The sequence below is a fragment of the Rhinatrema bivittatum genome, chromosome 2 (genome assembly GCF_901001135.1).
Source record: "Rhinatrema bivittatum chromosome 2, aRhiBiv1.1, whole genome shotgun sequence".
NCBI classification, from domain to species: Eukaryota; Metazoa; Chordata; class Amphibia; order Gymnophiona; family Rhinatrematidae; genus Rhinatrema; species Rhinatrema bivittatum.
Window position 1 is genome coordinate 420,613,335 of NC_042616.1, and position 20,602 is coordinate 420,633,936.

General features: G+C 44.7%; 1 protein-coding gene and 1 non-coding gene across 3 annotated transcripts in view; both read left to right on the forward strand.

Annotated features, from left to right (window-relative positions):
• Positions 1 to 20,602, forward strand: part of LOC115084851 (extracellular serine/threonine protein kinase FAM20C-like) — a 107,941-nt gene that overhangs the window by 38,752 nt on the left and 48,587 nt on the right. For both annotated transcript variants that reach the window (XM_029590195.1, XM_029590196.1), the window contains exon 7: positions 7,737 to 7,846. In XM_029590195.1, the coding sequence (XP_029446055.1) occupies positions 7,737 to 7,846 (110 nt within the window). The remainder of the gene's footprint in view (positions 1 to 7,736; positions 7,847 to 20,602) is intronic.
• Positions 18,462 to 18,652, forward strand: LOC115086418. The gene has a single exon (XR_003855290.1). It is a non-coding gene; the product is annotated as a U2 spliceosomal RNA (small nuclear RNA).

Genomic DNA, 20,602 nt, shown 5'->3' on the forward strand with positions numbered 1-20,602 from the left:
CGCCAGTAGTACAATGGAAAGTGTCAGATAGACGATTATTAAGTTTTACTTGGAAGGTTCGGTCGGTAAGGAAGGAGGAGAACCATTTTAGGACATTGCCTTCAATTCCTATGGCCTGGATTCAACATTCTAACTCAGAATGATGAATCCAGCGAAAACGGGGGGCGGGGGGGCAAAGGGGGGGTGGGCCTGTGAAAGCTGACAGCCATCACACCACTGCGGTGTTTTCGCTGCCGGCTTTCGCACCCAATAGTGCCACCATGAAAGGTGGTGCTATTAGGCTCGCTACTGGTGACGATAACAGTGCTTACCGTATCTCCGCCAGCAAAGACATCGCAGCATCCGCCTCCTCACCACCCCAACTCCTCCCCTCGCCACCCCGACTCCGCTCCCGGCAAGCTATCGTACGTGAAAAGGGACTTTTCGCGTGCCATAGCTGCTTATCTCACACGATAAGCAATGGAAAATGACCCCCTATGTTTCTTAGTTGGAGGCAGAGAAGATTATGGTCTACTGTGTCAAAGGCGGCAGTTAAGTCAATCAGTATTAGACAGTATGATTTATTGGAGTCGAAGCCATGCAGTACAGGGTCAATTATTGATTGAAGAAGGGTTTCTGTTGAGCAAGTTTTCCTGAAGCCAAATCGGTTTGGGTATAGGATTTTTTTTTGTCGTCAAGATGATATTCAAGTTAGGATAAAGTTGCCTTTTCAAGGATTTTTGCAAGGAAGATTAAGTTGGAGTTTGGGCGGTAGTTATCCCAATTGTCAGATTTTTCCAGATTTGTTTTTTTTAATTGGTTTAATTACTGCTTGTTTTAGCTTATGAGGTACATATCATTCAGTGAGAGCGAGGTTGACCATTGTTGTGATTGTAGGGGCTAAGGTTTGGTTAATTGTTTTAGAGAGGAGGCTGGAATCAGGTTGAGAGGATGAGTAGCTGGTTTAAGTTTTGAAATGATTTTGCTTATTTCTAATTTTGAGACAGGGTCAAAGTCTGACCATTTATCTTTAGGATCAATAACATCGTATTTGTAAGAAGAGGTAGCAGTATAGAGAATTGTTGTTTAAGTTTCAGTATTTTTTCAGATAAAGCAGATGCATATTTGTTGCATGAAGATTTAGAAAAAGCATGGTTGGTTGTTTGATTAAATGAAGGTTCTTTAATCACATTTTTTTACTGTATCAAAGAGAAGTTTTGAGTTGAAGATTACTCCAAGAATTAGTTTTGCATAGTAATCTTTTTTAGATTTATTCGTGAGGGTTCGACATTGAGAGGGATGATTTTTGTATCTTTCTAAGATTCTTCTGAAGGATTTTTTTCACCATTGTTTTTCAAGTTTTCTTAGGAGTTTTTTTGATTCTTTCCAAGATTCATTATTCCAGGGGTTCATTGGTTTTTCTTTGATAATGCATGTTTGTTCAGTTTTTGTATTGGGCTAAATTTGTCTGCAATTTCCTTAAGCATTGAACCCCATGAGTTGAAAGCTTCAGTGCAGTTGGAAAATTTTAAGTCGTTGATTTTGGATTCTAAAGCATTGGTTAGCATATTGGTTTTTATTTTCCTTCCAAATGTGTAGGTGGCTGTAATTTCAGAGAGATTAACTATTTGCTTTTTGGTATAGAATATCAGCTTTCATTAGATGATGGTCAGACCACGGGATTGTTGAATGCTTAGTTTTTTATTATAACTGTTAGGATTTGCGAAAATTAGGTCGAGCGTATTTCCAGCTTTGTGGGTGGCACCAGAGACATGCTGGGTCCATCCTAAGGCTTCCATTGTTTCAAGGAAAATGTCACATGGGGGGATCTTGGTGATTCATTTATATGAAGGTTAAAGTCCCCTAGGATAATTGTAGTTTCAGGATTAGGAAATTCCTTAGTGAAGAATTTGGTTATGTGAGAGCAATCTTTAAGGAGAATCTTTAAGGAGAAGAATACTAAGCCGATGTTGATTTGTTTAGATTTTAGTATAGCTACTTCTAAGATATTTTTTGCAGATTATAAGTAAGCCACCACCTTTTCTTTTTTTCTGGGTACATGGAATAGATTGTAGTTTGGATGAGATAGTTGGTTTAAAAGCACATTGTCATTTAGCCATGTTTCAGTAATACAGAATATAGATGGTTGTAGGTCATTAATAGTGTCAGTGATTAGTGGGATTTTTTTTTTAGATGGATTGAGCATTTAGAAGTAGGAGAGTGAACAGAGGGCCTGTTTTGAGGTATTGGTGTGTATTGTTTGCTGAGAGGAATTTAGGGTTGATATTTTGTTAAGATTTCTGTTTTTGTTGTTCATGATGGTGGAATGAACTGTAAAAGTAAGAAAAGTTGTGACTACTGGCAAAAAAAGGTGGTTGTAATTTAAATTGTCGGATTTGTAATAGAAGATGTCAACAGTTGATGAGTCATCGAGAAGAATGCTTTTGGGAGTTTTTACAGGAGGTAGTATCTTTGAGAAGTGAAGTGAATGTTCAAGATGTTGAGGATTTGAATAGTTGTTTTTTGATGTGGGCAGGCGGTAGGAGGCACTGTCCATCGCACCGGTGCTTGTCTCCTCCCTCTGGTGGGGTGAGGGAAAGAGCTCCACTCACCTTGAGCTGGCTGACGCCGCAATAGCGGCAAAGGAAGCCTTCCCGACTGGTCGGATGGTGAGGAGGCAGCAGCAGCAGGGAAGTCTTCTGGGGCAGCTCTTCAGCTTGTCCCCTTCAGCATTGCCGCAGTGGATTTGAGCTCATGGGTAAGGAGGAAGGATTGACATATCTGGGCAATGCCTGAGGCCTCTGTGAATAGGGAAAAAAAACCAGACCCCAAACTGAAATCTCAGGGCTGTGCTGACCGCAGAATGGGATTAACTTTCTTGCTGCTATGGCTCCTCATATAGTCCCTTCCCTGACCAGAGGAGAGGGATCTAACCCATGGAGTTTGTATTGATATATGTTCCTGATGGTATCCCACATTCGTAGAAGAAACACCACCTGTAAGGAGATGAACTCAGAAATAGACATGGAGGATAAGAAAGAGATAAATTGACAATGAGACAGTATATGCCTGGAAAACTAGACTGAATATTTCTCAGTCTCGTCTGTTCCTCTCATTTTATTAATTTACCTCCCTATCCTCATCCTTCTCTCGCTTTTTCTCTCCCTCACTCTTCTATTTTTCTGGGTTTCTGTTTCTGTCTTTCTATTTCTCTGATCCTTGGTCTTTCTGTCTCTACCTCACCCTATCCCTTCCCCTCTGCCTCGCGCTCTCTCTCCCCTTATTCATCTATCAGGTTCTGACTGATTCATGAAACTTTATTGGTATGACAATTTGTCCACTGGTGCTCAGGTGGGCATCACACTGGACATTAGAGTATCACACCCTCCCTTGTGGGCTTTACTACAATTTGTTTGAACAGAGCCCCTTGAAAGGCATCCATTATCTCTCTTCTTCTTGTGGATTCCACAGAGGGGATTCTCCAATCCATGTCTGACAGATTAAAGTCTCCAACAAGCAACACTTCTCCCTTCTTTCCTACCTTTTGCATATCTTCATTCAGATCTCTGTCCAGTTCTTCTGTTTGATTCGGGGGCCTGTAGACCATACCAGTGGAAGCCCACTTTTTCTTTTTTTTTTTAGGACAGCCCATAATGCTTCTTCCCTCCCCCACGTCCCTTGCATTTCAGTTGCCTTGGATATTGTTTTTGTCATATAGAGTTACTCCTCCCCCTTTTCTATCTTCTCTGTTCTATTTTATACCTGCCCATCACAACAGTTCAAGAGGGTGAAGAAAATAAAATATACAACAGTAAAATTAAATTACAAAAGACATGAACCAGAAATATTCCAGGATTCTGGAGAAGTTCAGTATTGTCTGTGGTCCAGGGCTGGTGCAACAGGATGTGCAAACAGTGCATCTACACAGGGCAGCAGTATTCACAGCAAAACACTAGGTTCTGTTTGCCACACAAACTCAAAGAACCATTAGCACTTTAAATCACTTTATATTTGCCCGGACAATAGAAGTAAAGACAAACAGTTGCACCAAATACAACTTTTCGCCATGGTTTTGGTTTATTTTTGTGCTTTAAGATCTATTTTGTTTTAGTGGTTTGACTCACTTTGTGTCTGCACTATTTCCAGGGTTTAGGCAGTGAGGTTAAGTTTGCCATGCAAAAGTAAAAAAAAATGTGAAGACGGATGCTACATAAGTGAAATAAGCAAAAATTAAGGATGAATAAACTTTCAAAGACATAAAAACACACATTACAGAGAAGAACAGTGTGATTCCTCAATAGGGTAACATTTCTCAAAGGAAGAGCACCCACTTGGCAAATTTACAGTCAGGATACTGAAAGGGAATGATCGGGGTAGATGAGAAGGCAAAACATTTGAAATTATGATGATCAAACTCTATGTAATAAACAGAAAGGGGCATAATAAGACATTGGCTTTTAAACTGTAAAAGTTTACTGTCACTGTCATCTGTCATTTATCTTGCTGAATATACGGGACAAGTTATCTGGTTCACTTTAGCTGGATAAGTTGTCCATACTGGATTTGGACCTTTCTGCATGTAGTGATGCACCAGAGAAATAGACATAAAATCTGGCCTTTGGGGTTTCTGTTCATTTTCAGTATGGATATAATTTGTAGTCATTTATTCTATATTTGATGAGGGTCTGTGAATTATGTGTGTGCGACTGTGGCGAGGGATTCTGCCAAATTAAGAGTTTCAGCAAGAAGCGATAACAGTCCAGCTTGTTTTGTTTTCCGATCTACACCTCTCAATTGGAGATGTATTGGTGTTCAAGGGCCTGGTGGTGCTGCCTTTTCATAGGCAGAGTTGGTGCTATGTGAAACTTGGGAGTTAGTGCTGTTTTGGTGTGAGTGGTTTGCTATATTTGCACTGGTGGCTTTTTTCCATGCTTTTTTGTGACTTTGCAATGTATCTGGCTATTCTTTTTTGCATGGTGAGTAGTCTTAGTTCTGCTGTGCACTCATTATTGGGGGTGGTTTTTTTGTGAAAGCGGGGTGTCTGCTTGCAGAACTGGAGGTGCAGGGTTTCTGTCCCATTCTATATAATTCAGAGTGAATGATAGACCCCAGACCTCACTTCCATAGTTCCGCTGAATAGTTTTAATAGCACTTTTACTGGAGGATTGAAGCTGGCCAAGAGTTTCTTTGTTGCTGCATATCAGGCCCATAGACCTTTTGTTTGTAGCATCTTTATAGCCAATTTCAATTTAAAACTCCCCGCTATGCTTAATGTTGGGTTACTATATGCAGAGTTTCTGCTCAACTTCTTGGTTGTTTACGTTAAATGTGAATTTGTGTTGGAGATTGGCTTTTTCTGGAAAATCATAATCGTTGTCTTTTCCAGATTCATGTGTAGGGCTCATGATTTGCAATAGGTCTCTAGCAGATTTAGGGTCTTTGGCAAACCTTTTGGGGTAGGGAATAAAATAAGCAGGTTGTCTGAATACAAACTGGCATTTGATCTATGAGTTTCAGGAATCCCTTAATAATTGTAAAAGTTACATTTCTTTAATTTTTTTTCCATATATTGAAAATCTGTATATTGAAACTTGTTTTCCCCAATGAGTCCATTTAAAAACTCTGAGATTTGTTCTTATGTACAAAAAATCATCACAAGCTTTTTTTCTTTTAATAAAGTTTCACTCCTCATCCTTAGAACCCTTATTCTCTTTTGTCTCAGCCCTCGAATCATTTGCCTTTTCCTATGGATCTCCATCATTATCCTCTGTACCATCCTCTTTGTCATCTCCTTCTTTGTTACCCCATCCTCCCCATCTAGCCTCTCCCACCCAACACCGTCCTGCCTCCCAACCCTACCTCCTTCCTCCCTTCATATGGTCGAGAGCATGTTAATGACACTGAGGGTGCCATCCCCCAACACCACCCCCATAATTCCCAAGTTATTGTAAAATTTTTAAAAGGTAAACCAAGTTCATCTCTGAAAGGTAAATTGATGGCCAGTCACTGAAACAAACTTCTAGCCTCTGACAGACATTCCAGTGGTCAGTAAACAGCATGGCAGGCCTTAAACACAGTCCAAGCATTGCTACTGATAAGAAGAAAAAAATCTTAGACAGCAAAGAGATCAAGCTTGCAGCAATCCACAGCATGCCGCCAGCAGGGAGCGTGTTGTGGAAGGAGAAATGTGCATTGCAAGGCCGTCATTATCAAAGTACAGATGTCCAGGCACATGGCTAATAAGTCAAAAAAATAGCCCTGAAGTGAGCAAGCCTCCATGGTCACTGTTGCTGAATAATAACGTAGCAAAGCAACAAACAGGGCTTTACCACATAAAGGCTGTAATGCAAACAGTCCCATGCGGTTTAAATCCCTGGTGTAGAACTTTCCAATAAACTGCAGCGTCGCTCAACCAATGCCCAACTTCAAATATGCACCACTGCAGACTTGAAAATAAAAATTGTCCAAAGCTCCTGATCTGGATCAGACAGACATCTGAGTTTGCCATCCAGCCAGATAAACTTTCTTTCCAATCAGTCCTCAAGACAAAGATTCTTTAAGTTTGAAATTATTTATTGTACAGGTAAATTCTACTTACAATTGTTGCATCTCAAACGTGAGCCCTAAGGCAAAGATCTTTGGTAACTGGAGACAGGGTAGCAGGAGGGAGAAGAAGGTCTCTTGAGTTGCAGGAATTAGTTTATGGTGGAGGTAGGGAGCTTGAGGGATATGAGGCTGATCTAGACTTCAGAAGAAGACAGTAAAAAGGAAGGAAAAACTCGATCGTTTCAGGAGCTTTACAGAGCGTTGCTAGCTCTGAAGCCCACATGGGCAAGACTGCGCTTTTGTCCCAAGCTGCTAAGGGAAACACTTGCACAAGCTGGGGGCAGGGGGGCAAGGTCCAATGACAGCGATCCTAAGAACCATGTAACACAGGGGGAGCATGAAGGACAGTCCCTTGAGCCTATAAGGCACCTAGGAAGACTCAAGTTAGATTGAGGGGCATTCGAGCTCTTCTGATATTGAGAGAAAGCGGAGGGGGGAGGGAGCTTCTCTTAAGGGCAAAGGCTCCTCTTAAAGGCAAGGCTCACAGACTTTTATCATGGATTACAAAAAGTGTTTCAGTATCAAGAATCCTCAGAAGGGAAGACTGCACTAAACACAGTATATACAGATACAAACATGCACCCACTGCTGGGGACAGAGCAGCTCCCATAAACAGTTAAGGAAAAAACAAACAAAACTGTTGCTCAGGTAGGTCCCCAGTCTATTCCTACTTTAGTCATCGGGCTTTCCTAGCTTCTCAACAAATTTTTTGGCCTTAGCCAATGTGGGCAGCCAAATCGTTTCATCATTGTGAAACACCCGAAGTTGGGCGAGAAAAACAAGCATGTTTTTTACTTTTAAGGCATACAACGTCATTCAGATGGGTGTAAGCTCCTGATGCTTAACCATTACACATGCCAAATAATCCTGAAAGAGGCGGATTTTCTTATTATCATACAAGAGACGGATTTTCTTATTATCATATCCTTTCTTAAGATTGCAGGACCAGTGCTTTGTGAAAAAAGCTGAAGACACGTATAATTACAGTCTTAGGATACTATCTCTTCCTTACGGCCTAGCCTGTGGGCCCTTTAGATCCAGTATTTGCATTGTAGAGGGTGCAGGTGGGGTTTGGTGGCAGAAGTAAATCTGCCTGTGCTACCTTTGCAAAACCCTTTGAGAGCAGAGTGTGTTTCTCAATTTGTTGGAAGGTGGGAGATGAACCCTGACTACTGCAGGCAGGTGAGAAAGAGCCCACCCTATGACCGTGGAACACGCCTGCTCGATCTGATCGACATGACTGTCCTGGACTTCCTGATGGGTAAGTTACTGATACATTATAGCAGTGTTTCTTAACCTTTAGTATAGCAGGGACCAGCTAGCGACATTCCTTAAAGTTCATGAGCTGGCTGCAGTGCTGACGGGCAGGCACGGGGAGAGGGGGTCCCTCAGAAAAATCAAGAGTGGAGGAGACGGTGAGGAGTTACTCCCTCCCCCACCCGGTATTTAATCTCTTAGATTAGGCATGCAGCTGGTCTGTGTCATTTTAAGAAGATAACGAGCTGGTTTAAGAAATTGTTTTCTTAAAAAAAAAAAGTTGTTCTTATTAAAAAATCAAAAGCCCCCTCTCTCACAGGCAGCCAACACTGTCCTCAGAAAAGAAAAGAAATACCTCCGTCAGCCACCAGTTGCTTGATAAAAACAAAAAAAAAAAACCACCTCCCTCGCTTTCCCCTCCCCCCAGTCAGCTCCAGCTCATCAGTTAAAAAGAAATTCCCTCTCCCTCCCCCAGCCAATTAATACCCCTGGCTCATGGCCTTATTTTTTTTTCCTAGTTAGGGCCAGTCCCAAGGCTTGACTGCAGGGAGGGGAGCACGTGTAGCTGAATGTTAACGAGTTGGACTGAGACCGCGCGTTTGCTCCACTCCCATGCCCCGCACCGGCCCTGTCCCCGTCCTCTTTCTTTGCAGGCGTTGGGGAGCTGACCCAGTCTCCTGTGGGTTCATTAACATTCAGCCTGCAGCTGCTCCCCTCCCAGACATGGAGGGCCTCAGGACAGGCCCCAGCTGGAGCAACAGGGCCGAGGGGGGAGGGTTAGGAAAAGACTCTGCTGCCTAGGGTGCAGTGCAGTGTACACAGCTGCAGGCCAGGTCTCGCTTCCTCCTGCAATCACCTTCACTCCACGGACCTGCAAAAGTGCTGCCAGGGACTAGTGACTGAGAAACACTATTATAGCATCCTTGCACAGAGGGATATAGGCACAGCCCCCTGGTTTCTGTGGCAAGGGTTAGCAAATTCTGCAGCAGATTTGTTTTTCAAAATTCTGGCAATTCTATAGCAAATTGCATAATTTTGAATAAAGATTCACATTTCTCACTGCAAAAGTCATTTTTTATATTAAAAATCTCACATAGTGGGGTAGATTTTTAAAAAGTGCGCCTTCGCGAACTTTTGTTGGCGCACCAGGTGCAAACAAAAGTACGCTGGATTTTAGTAGATACGCGCTTAGCTGCGCAAATCCTGGATTGGCGCGCGCAAGGCTGCCGATTTTGGGCAGCCGGCGCGAGCCGAGCCACGCAGCCTGTCTCCATTCCCTCCGAGGCCGCTCCGAAATCGGAGCGGCCTCGGAGGGAAACTCCCTTTCGCCCTCCCCTCACCTTCCCCTCCCTTCCTCTACCTAACCCACCCCCCCGGCCCTATCTAAACCCCCCCTACCTTTATCCCTGGATTTACTCCTCCCGGAGGGAGACGTAAATCCACGCGCGCCAGCGGGCTGCTGGCGCACGGAGACGCGATCCGGGGGCGGTTCCGGAGGGCGCAGCCACACCCCCGGACCGCCCCGGCCCGAAACCACGCCCCCGGGCCCGCCCCCGAAACGCCACACCGATCGGCCCCGCCCCCGACACGCCCCCCTCGAAAAACCCCAGGACTTACGCGAGTCCCGGGGCTCTGCGCGCGCCGGCAGGCCTATGGAAAATAGGCGTGCCGGCGTGCAAGGCCCTGCTCGCGTAAATCTGGGCGGATTTACGCGAGCAGGGCTTTTAAAATCCGCCCCAGTGTATATAGTATACAAAACAACTTTTTATGAAGAGATTGACAGGTCAATCCAGTAAAGTGCGGCCGCGTTTACCCCGCTCCTAACCCGCTTTCTACTCACTTTCCGGCCGCGTTAGCCCTTCCTGCGATCCACAATCCCCTTTAACCTACTCTTACCGCGTCCTTAAATCCCCGGGTAACCCCTTCCGCACGCGGCATGTATATTACATGTAAACGATCGAATTAGCTATTCCCTACCATCCAGTAACCCGCGCCCCGACTATCGCTATTTTACCCTGCCGTTTTGCCGCGCGTTTAACCTGCTAACTTACCGCCTACCCTTACCCCTGCGTTAGAGGCAGGGGTAAGGGTAGGCAGCAAACTTTCCCCCAGCCCCCGCTCACCTGCCCTGGCCGCGTCCATGGGTGCTGGTCTCCGGGGCAGCCCCAGTCCTCTCCCCTCCTCCCGAAGCAACGAAAGTGAAAAAAAGCGAAAAAAAAAGTTGCAAGAGAGAGAGGGGAGAGAGGACTGGCAATCCTACGCTCGGGATTGCCTGTCCTCTCTCCCCTCCTCCCGAAGCAAGGCGCGAAAAGCAGCCTTGCTTCGGGAGGAGGGGAGAGAGGACTGGCAGTGAAAAGCGACGAAGCGACTTACTTTTTTTGCAGCCCCTCTCCGGAGACGGACATCAGCAAAGACGACCGTGGCTCCCCTCCCCTGCCTCCAGCTGCCCGCGAAGATGGACGCATCGCACGGGCGAAAGCGGCCCCTGTGCGTGCAATTGGGCCGCTCAAGGCGTGACGTCACGACGTTTGGCGTCACGGCATGTGACGTCACGGCATGTGACGTCACGTCTTGAGCGGCCCAATTGCACGCACAGGGGCCGCTTTCGCCCGTGCGATGCGTCCATCTTCGCGGGCAGCTGGAGGCAGGGGAGGGGAGCCACGGTCGTCTTTGCTGATGTCCGTCTCCGGAGAGGGGCTGCAAAAAAAGTAAGTCGCTTCGTCGCTTTTCACTGCCAGTCCTCTCTCCCCTCCTCCCGGAGCAAGGCTGCTTTTCGCGCCTTGCTTCGGGAGGAGGGGAGAGAGGACAACTGTAATGATTGGCCACAAATGCAGGTGAAAGAAATTTTGTATAAAGATTACGTTTTTCTAAAGGGACATCACTCCGTTCAGGAAGTGTATCAGAATAAGTTGGTTTGATTTAAAAGAACATTGAGGGATGAAACATTCCAATTGCTTTCTCTGATTATTCCAGCCTTACTCCTCCCCTCCAGTTCTTTTCACAAGATGGCGAAAGGGCTGGATTAGGGAGCAGAGTACCTCTTCGCTACTTAGCGCGCTGTCTGCTCCAACCTCTGTCTCACTTTGCTTCCCCCCACCCAAACCTATTCCCAGTAGGCTGCTTGTGAGGGAAGGGGCTAGAGTAGAAAGCGGGGAAGGAGAGAGAGGCCAAATTGAAGGCAAACACTCTGTAGCTTTCTTCAGATTTGTTTTAGAAGATTTATGGCTTATGCCTTCCATTTGGGGCGAGATACAGTAAAAAAAAATATGCATAAAAATGTGATACAAAACAAGAGTCAAACAAAAAAAAATCCCATAATTTGGGCAAAGAAGCATTCAGACATGCTATATTAAGAGTTTAAAGCTTACTTGGTTAGGCTGAACGCATTAAAAAAAAAAAACAGAAAACGCTTGTAATGCTTTTTCCACTAGTCAGAGATTACTGGAAGAGAGGAAAGAAGGGAGTTTCACAACCTTGGCCCACTAGAATTAGGAAGTGGAGGAGTTTCAGGTTTGTTGATTGAGTGAGTGGCAGATTGTAAATTATGCAGCAGCAGGCTAATTATGGGATTTCTGTCACCACTGCAGAATGGCTGGAGGCTAGGGCCACTGGATATAGGTGTGTTTTAGCAGATGAGAATATGGACAGGTGTAAGACTAAGGCCCAAGAACAGTGCAGTATGCCTAGCAGAGGGCAATGTCTGTTAACACAGTCCAGTGATCAGATGGGGACTGATTTAGTTAATTATAGGGTGGTGGGAATTCTCCCATAGGGGACAAAGTGATTAATAAAAATGAAGCTGGGCGGTAGCACAATCAGTGCTAATGTTACTACCATAAATATCGCTGTAGCACTACCACATGTACCAAGCACTATACAGACACACATATGACACATCCCTGTGCTGTGGACCTTGCAACACACAGGCCAATACAGTACAGTTATCTGAGCGTCTGCATGCTGAACATTGGACGTGCATTTTCGATGCACTAGCTTTACCCCTCATTCAGTAAGGGGTAATAGCGCGTCGAAAACGCGCGTCCAAACCCCCGAACCTAATAGGGCCTGCAACATGCAAATGCATGTTGATGGCCCTATTAGGTATTCCCACGCGATTCAGAAAGCAAAATGTGCAGCCAAGCCGCACATTTTACTTTCAGAAATTAGCACCTATCCGAAGGCGTTAATATGGCGATATTAAGTCGGAGGTCCCAAAAGTTAAAAAAAAAATTCAAAAAAAAATTTATTTTTTAAATCAGCCCACGGGTTGAAAACCGGATGCTCAATTTTGCCGGCGTCCGGTTTTCAAACCCGTGGCTGTCAGCGGGCTCAAGAACAGACACCGGCAAAATTGAGCGTCGGCTGTCAAACCCGCTGACAGCTGCCGCTCCTGTCCAAAAAGAGGCGCTAGGGACGCGCTAGTGTCCCTAGCGCCTCTTTTTGCCATGGGCCCTAATTTAAATATTTTTATTTACTGTATCGCGCACACAGGACACTGGCTGTGCGCGCACAGCCTGCGACTTTTACTGTATCGGCCCGATAATTAGGGTCCCTCATGAGAATCGTCTTGGGAAATTAAAACGTCATGGGATAAGGGGCAGTTACCTATTGTGGCTTGACAACGGGTTATAAAGATAGAAACCAGAGAGTAGGGCTAAGTGGTACATTTTCCCAGTGGAGAAAGATGAACAGTGGCATGCGTCAGGGATCTGTTCTGGGACCACTGCTTTTTAATATATTTATCAATGACCTGGAAATGGGGACAATGAGTGAAGTGACCAAATTTGCCAATGACACAAAATTATTCAAAGTTGTTAAATCACAAGAAGATTGACAGAAATTGCAAGAGGACCTTGCAAAACTGGGAGAATGGGCATGCAAATGGCAAATTCAATTTAATGCAGACAAGTGCAAAGTGATGCACTTAGGGAAGAGTAATCCAAATTATAGCTGCACAATGCAAGGTTCCACATTAGGAGACACAACTCAGGAAAAGGATCTAGGTGTCATTGTTGAAAATACATTGAAATCTTCTGCTCAGTGTTCAGCAGCAGCAGCCAAGAAAGCAAATAGAATGCTAGGGATTATTAGGAAAGAAATGGAGAATAAAACAGAGAATATCATAATGCCTCTGTATCACTCCATGATGCGACCTCATCTTGAGTATTGTGTGCAGTTCTGGTCACTACATCTCAAAAAAGATTTGCTTGAAATGTGTTTATTGAGCATTAGGGTAACATACATGTTTCATTTAACAACCAACAATCATGATACAATCAGTCAAGTGTATAGCAGGCACAGAACAGACTGGACAATATATTTAATACTAATATGAGAAAATAATTTTTTACTCTACGCATAATTAAGCAATGACATTTGTTGCCAGAGGATATGGTAAAATCTATTAGTGTAGCTATGTTTAAAAAAGGTTTGGACAAGTTTCTGGAGGAAGAGTCCATTAATCATTATTAAGGTATAGGTGCAGAAATCCCCTGCTTATCCTTGGAATCTATCTAACCTTTGGGATCCTGCCCAGTACTTGTGATCTGGATTGGCTGCTGTTGGAAACAGGATACTGGGCTTGGACCTTTGGTCTGACCCAGTATGGCATGTTCTAATCTTCTTCTTTTCAGTTTAAATTGATTTTCACCCATAAATTCCCAGATTTTTCCCAAAGGTGACAAATCACCCTAATTGTAGACTTATTGCAGAGCAGCTCCAGGTGCAGCATTTGAAGGCTCCCGCCACCACTAAAAGCTGGTGCGGATCAAAGCACTTGCTATATTTCAAGTCCACCCCCCCCCCCCCCAGTGAGAGTGCTCGCCCTCCAGTCCCACTGATGTGGCATTTCAAGCCCTGCCTCCCCCTTCCCAACCAGCCAAAGTGCCTGCTTGTCTGGCAAGCTCCCTGGCTCTGTGCAACAGCAGACGTGCAGTGCTGCAGAACAGAGGAGCCACAGCAAGCACTGCAGCCACCGCCAGTAAGGATGAAAGCTGTTGCGAGGGGGGTGGGGGTGGGGAGAGAGATTTGTGGTGGGGCAGGGAGACAGAGGTACATGCTAAGCAAGGGATGGAGGTGGAGAGGGAGATGCTGCTAAGCGGGTGGGAGAATCTGCTGAATATTGTTTTACTGTCCTGGCTTCTACCCACCAGCATGCACTCTGATATTTACCCCCCAAAATGAGCTCGAGAACCGATGCCGGCAAAATTGAGCGTCGGCTGTCAAACCCGCTGACAGCCACTGCTCCGGGTCAAAAGGAGGTGCTAGGGACGTGCTAGTGTCCCTAGCACCTCCTTTTGCCCGTTTCTACCGCACCACCTAATTTAAATACAGAATCGCGCGCACAGGCGAGTGGCCTGTGCACGCGCCGGGAGAGCGGGGGTTCGTCCGCTCTCCCACGGACTTTACTGAATTGGCCTGTGTGAGAGCTGCAGGACAGCTGGGGCAGAGGCGTGGGGAAGACAAAAAATGTGATCACAGTGGTAGACACAAGGGATGAATTACCAATAGGAAAATCAGGAGCACCTTATCTGACAGCCCTCTCTGCAGGTTTGTGTTTAAAAGTTTATAGTTTATTTAGGTTTTCTATACCGTTACATCAGTCTATAAGACCATCACAACGGTGTACATTTAACATAAAATACAATAATAAGATACAATTTATATCAAAACCATTAAATCATAAAATAATAAAAACATTAATATATCTTAAAATAATAAACAGAAAATTCATAAAATACTAAGGTACTAAAAGCAACTAAATAACAAATTAAAGAATAGGATTAGGCTTGATCGTATCTTCTCATGCCTCTGTGTATGCGCGTGTAAAAAGCCACGTCTTTAGGTCTGCTTTAAATTTTTTAATATCTACTTGCAATCTTAAATTAGATGGTAATGTGTTCCATAACTTGGGACCAGCAATAGATAAGGTTCTATCCTGAATTTCGTTAAGTCTCGCTGATTTAATCGTTGGGACAGATAGAAGTCCCTTGTTACTGAATCTTAGGTCCCTTTGTGGGATGTGTAAATGTATGGAATAGTTAAGCCATTCTATATTATCTCCATCCATTATTTTATGCAAAATACATGCTACCTTGTATTGTACGCGGAATGATACCAGAAGCCAATGTAAGGAAATCAGTGCAGAGGTAATATGTTCACATCTTTGCCTTTCATAGACTTCCTAACACCTTTAATGCTCGGGTAGTGTAACCCAGTGGTTCTCAACAGGTGTGTCGTGAGGTCCTGGGAGGTTTGTCACAGGGCCAGCAGATGGCTGCCTCCTTATCAGCCCGGGTGGGAGTTGGTGGATGACTTCTCTTACATTGGGCCTGATGTGAGGTTATTCTCACTTCTTTCTGGCCCAGTGGGAGGCTGTTTCCTCCTTCACCCAGATCAGAGAGAGACATTGCCAGCTCCTGCTGTTCTGGGCCTGATGGGATGCAAACTTTATCTTCCAGTGCTGAGTCTGGGAGTGATACTGCTGCTGATCTCTTCACTCTGTGAGGGTGGGGGAAAGGGAAGTTGGGGATGCTGGGAAGTTAAACGTGGAACGAAGAGGGAGTGAGGGGACTGCTGAGCAGGAAGGGGTGGGAGGCAGGGGATCAGGGTAGCTGGGCAGGGAGATGGGATGAAAGGGGTAGGGAGAGTCAAGCAGGGAGGAGAGGGAGCACAGGGAAGAGGATGTGAGGGGTCAGGAATGCTGGGCAGGGATATGAGTGTGAGTGGAGTAATTGGGAAAAGTGAAGGATGATGGAGGCATGGAAGGGGAGTGATGGGGTGCAAGAGCCATAATATGTCAGTTTTGGGAATGTGCATTTCTTCTATCTTTGTACTTTGATTAGTGTAGGAGGAAATGTATTTCTGTTTCTAGTTCTCCAGTTTTGCACTGCATACAGAGCGGCTTTTTGAGGTTTCCATTCCAGTTTTTGTCTCCACATTTGTAATTTGTGGTCTCTTATTCTGTATTTGGTAAAGGTCGGATCTGTATTTGTGACTGAGGTGAGGTATTTTACTAGTAGGTAGGGATTTGTATCAATCTTTGTTGCATTTTCTCATTCTCAATAGGACATGCATTAGTGCTGCACTGCTGCCTTTTCATAGGAAGAGCTATTGCTGTTTGAGTTCTTGGAATTAGTGTTGCAATGGTATGGAAGGTTTCCTACACATGTGCTGAGTGTTTTGGTTTTTTTCAGGTTTTCTATTTTACAATGCGCCTGGTAGTAAGGGAGTTTGTATTTCTGTTACTGAGGTAGCACCAAAATCAGAATATCTTTTTTTATATAGCGAGTTGTATTTGAAATATCCTAGTTCTGCTCTGCATCCGTTGTTTGGGGGGGGGGGGGGGAGGAGTGAGTTCCTGTGGATGTAGATTATATGTTTACATTTAGCCCAATGATGATCAAGTGTTCAGTGGGTCACACCTTTAAGCATTATCTGCCAGGTGTGTCCCCATAGAAAAAAGGCTGAGAACCACTGGTGTAACCTATAAACTGAAGGGGGAGGGGAAGGATGGTTTGTAGTAAATTGTTTAAACCACATCAGTGTATTTTTCCTTTTATACACCTAGGAGTGGAGTAAAGGTGTGGCATGCTGGCACTTTTCAGCAATAGTGCTCTAGCTCAAGAGGTATATAGCTAAAAATTCCTTTGGAGAGAAAAATGGTCATCCAATCCTGCAACTTTCCTTTTAGCCAGTATCAGAAAATAGATCTTCCAGAGGTCCGTGACTCATCCAGATGGAACTGGAAGTGTGCAGGGTGTATATCTGCAGAGCAAGGGACAGCTCTAGCAGACAATGGCAAAATCAAGCCTGAGCAGGCTGGTGAGAAGCTGAGTGCTGCAGGGCCACGGCAGCAGGATTGAAAGGAAGTTGGAACTGGTGCAGTGGGTTTCTCTACCCCCCCTTCAGCTCCCAGGAAGAGAGGAGATGCAGCTGCAGCCCTGTCAGAGATCCCCTCCTCCCCCCTCAACTAAGCAGCTTGATAGCACAGGGACACTGACGATGCTGTCCTGGTCCCCATGACCCTGATGTGCAGCTCCTGTTCAGAAAGGCAGGGTGAGCCATGCAGGAGGAGCAATTGAGGGGATCAGGGCAGGCTGGGGAAACCTGGAGGTAAGTGGAGAGAAGCACAGGGCCGGATTAAGGCCAACTGATGCCCAACAATGCTTAACTGACAAGACATTAAGACTATTTTTATTTATTTTTAGAACCTCCAACTTAATATCGCCATGATATTAAGTCAGAGGGTGTACAGAAAAGCAGTTTTTTTTTCTCCTTTTCTGTACACCTTTCCCTGTGTTGTTCCTGATTAACGCTTGTCTTTGGGCAGGCGTTAATTTCCGAGAGTAAAATGTGCGGCTTGGCTGCACATTTTGCTTTCAGTATGCCGTGGGTAAACCAATGTGATATGTTCTCATTAACACCGGTATATAAAAACTAATTAATTAATTGATTAATTAATTGAATAATAGGCTCATCAACATGCATTTGCACGTAATGAGCTCTATTAGTTTCGGGGGGAGGGGGGGTTGGCAGCGCATTTTCCATGCACTATATACCTTACAGTATAAGTGGTAATAGCACATGTAAAACGTGCGGTCAAATGGGGCTAAACGGTGCGCTCAGCTGAGCGCACCGTTCTGTTTCGGCCTGTTAGTCAGCTAAGGTAGTTAAGTTCGATATTCAGTTAGTTAACTGGTTAACTTAGCTGGCTGACTCATCTCCTCCCAGTTACACCCCCAGAACACTCCTAACTTGGCTAGGTAACTTATTAGCCAGCAAGAATTTAGCCAGCTAAGTGCCCAAATATTAATTTAGCTGGATAACGTGCGAGTTAGCTGTCTAAATGCTTCTGAATATGGACCAATGTCGTGTCTAACCCTTTCCCTTTCCTGATGGAGGGAAGCGCAAGGCAGAGAGGCAACAGAATGTCTTCAATTCCCCGTAATTCTCCATCCTAAAACCTTGTCACTTTTTTTTACATATTTAAAAGTTAATATCCTACTCAATCAAATCTCGGCAGGTAATAATAAAACCATACATAAAGTGGTGGCGCTTTCGTCCTTGCCCATGGTAAAGTCTTTGTGCTTGCAAAGCATGAACGAGTAGTTGGAGCCATCGGAGCACAGGACACATGAACCGGAACAAAACAGGAACGAGCACTTTTATTCCATGGTCCAAGCGTGGTACCGAGCTCCCAGGAATCCCCTATAATTCATCTCCAGGAAAGGAGCACATACCCCTCTCTGTTAGAAAGCGAGCAAGATCTCTTGCCCAGGAGCAGCAGCAGAGAGGAAGTGATGCAGCTCTGAAAGCTTCACCCAGCGGCAGCGTAGAGCGAAGTGGGCAGGGTAATGCTAATTCTGAGGAGTCATCTGACACTCGAGACAAAATGAGAAACAGAAATCAATCAGGAAGGAGAATATGGCGAGTTTTGACGAGAACTATTAGAAAAGGGACTCTGTTTACAGATTGTAAGACGTGTGGCAGTGTATGGAGAGAATGTGAATAGATTAAAGTTGTTTTTAGAGTTGTCGTTTGGCTCCAGTGCCTGTTTCTCCCCCTGAGTTAGAAAGAGGAGAGGAACGGAGGGTTGCTCGGCAGAAGGAATTTGTGGCATCGCTTCTCGGCCTTTTGGCTAAGATCAAGTGTAGTATCTGTTCTTATCAGTTTAATATCTGATACGTCCCTTATCTAGGGACCATATATTAAATTGATTTTTGGAACAGGGAGATGGAATAGGAGCTTGCTTCATCCACTCCACGCATCAACCTGGTATTGCAGTATCTCCGGGAATGGTGCACCTCCCACCCTGGGAGAACAATGAACAGTGATAAAAGCAGATTTTGTCAGGAAAACCAGCAGTTTGTGTTGGTTGCAGCAGGGGACTATTCTGTGCCTAATGGGAACACTCCTTCTAAGTCTGCTATTTATTGTTTAATTCAACACAACCCTGGCCATAACATACACATTATATACTCCACTCCCCTCTGCCAGTCAGCCAACACACCCCCAAGTAGCATACTGTGTTATAGTCCTCCAAATATTCTTAATATTCTTTGCTGCATCCCAGCAAGGGTGACCATACAGCCTGAGCAGCCACCCCTCTGCTCAGCAGCAGCCCCCCCACCCCTCATAGTGCCCCCTTAACGTATAACATTAACAATTGCCAATTTGGGCTTGGGTTTCCGCCATAAAATAAGGTCAATGCCCTTGTTTCCCCACACTGTGGCCCTACAAAGTCCTACTTAACCTTTCCAGAGGCTCCTGAAACATGTTATTAAATCTAACCCCAAGTCCGAGAAATGGACTCTGTGTGCCCAATATAACCCTTCCAAACATCCCAGGCCCACTCGTGCCTCACCCAGAAAAAGCATTGGCCCTCCACCCATCTCCCACTTTAACCCCACGCTTCCAGAATTCTATTTATTTATTTATTTATTTATTTATTTCGTAATTTTTTATATACCGCGGCACGTTAATAACATCACCTCGGTTTACAATAAAACAATAAACCAGCAACAAGCTTTACAGTCAATATGAAATAAGGTGTACATAATAAATCTATTAAGAATAAATTAAGAACAAAATTAAGAACAAATATTAAATATAACTAACAATTAAACTAATGATAATCATTATGAATGATTGGCTCATCCTTCAATTTCAATTGGCTCATCCTTCAATTTAAATCTCACAATAATATCTGACCATCCTACCCTTGAATTAGGCACCTTATTGATTAAGCATGCCAAGTCCTTTCTTGCATAGTGACAAAATCCTTGCAAGAATAGGCCCCAATGTCATTTCCCCCAGGATGCACCAAAATAATTTCCGGTACCCCCTCACTCCCGTAACAGAGTTTGAAAAACCTTCAACAATTGATTCCACCTCATTTCCCGATTTCTAAACCACCGTATCCAAATCTTCTTCTCTTGAAATCTCAGATGTTCCCCGTATGGCCTCTGTGATCCTCTTTGATGCGCCCAGTGAACAAGAGTGGCCGACAATCCAGGCACACACCCTGTCCTTTCAAACCCCCCTCCCCGCAACTAACACAACCCATAAAAGGCATTAGTAAGCTATTCCTCTCCCTCACCCCCACATTACAATCTCCTAATGATCTGAATCACATCCTCTGACAACCCCATCTCGGCAGCTATCGTGACTGCAGCGATGTGGAAAGAATGCATCCTATATAGCTCTGCATTCCACCCTAAATTCAAAACCACTAATCACAATACCCGCACAAATTGGAATCTCGTTAAAGGAGACCCATTCTCATGTACAAGGAACGAACCTTCCACTGATGGCTTCACCCTCACAAAAGCCTGAGCACAATGCACTGGACATGTCAGAATGTCCACTGAAAGCCCAGAAGTAATCATTTGACCTCCCCCTCCCTGATCAATCTTAGATTAGTGAATCCTGAAATGCATGCAATCCCCAAATATCCATGCAATATCCACAAGCAGCCTAGCCCCACATGCGTTCTCTAGAATCAGTCACCAATTCTCCAGCTCTCATTGCTCCAAAAAAAAAACCAAACCACAAACACGAACGCCACCTGGAAAAGCACCACTTCATAACCTGACCAACACACCTCCCCCAAACGCCCTGAGATTGCCACTATCTCAGAATACTTAATAGGTGACCTTTTATCCTCAACCCGCCCCTGATCTCTGGCCCATCCTCCCAACACCCGCTTAACCATGAAGCTTGCCACAGGGTTCCCCCAATCACCAATCTTTTGAAAAAA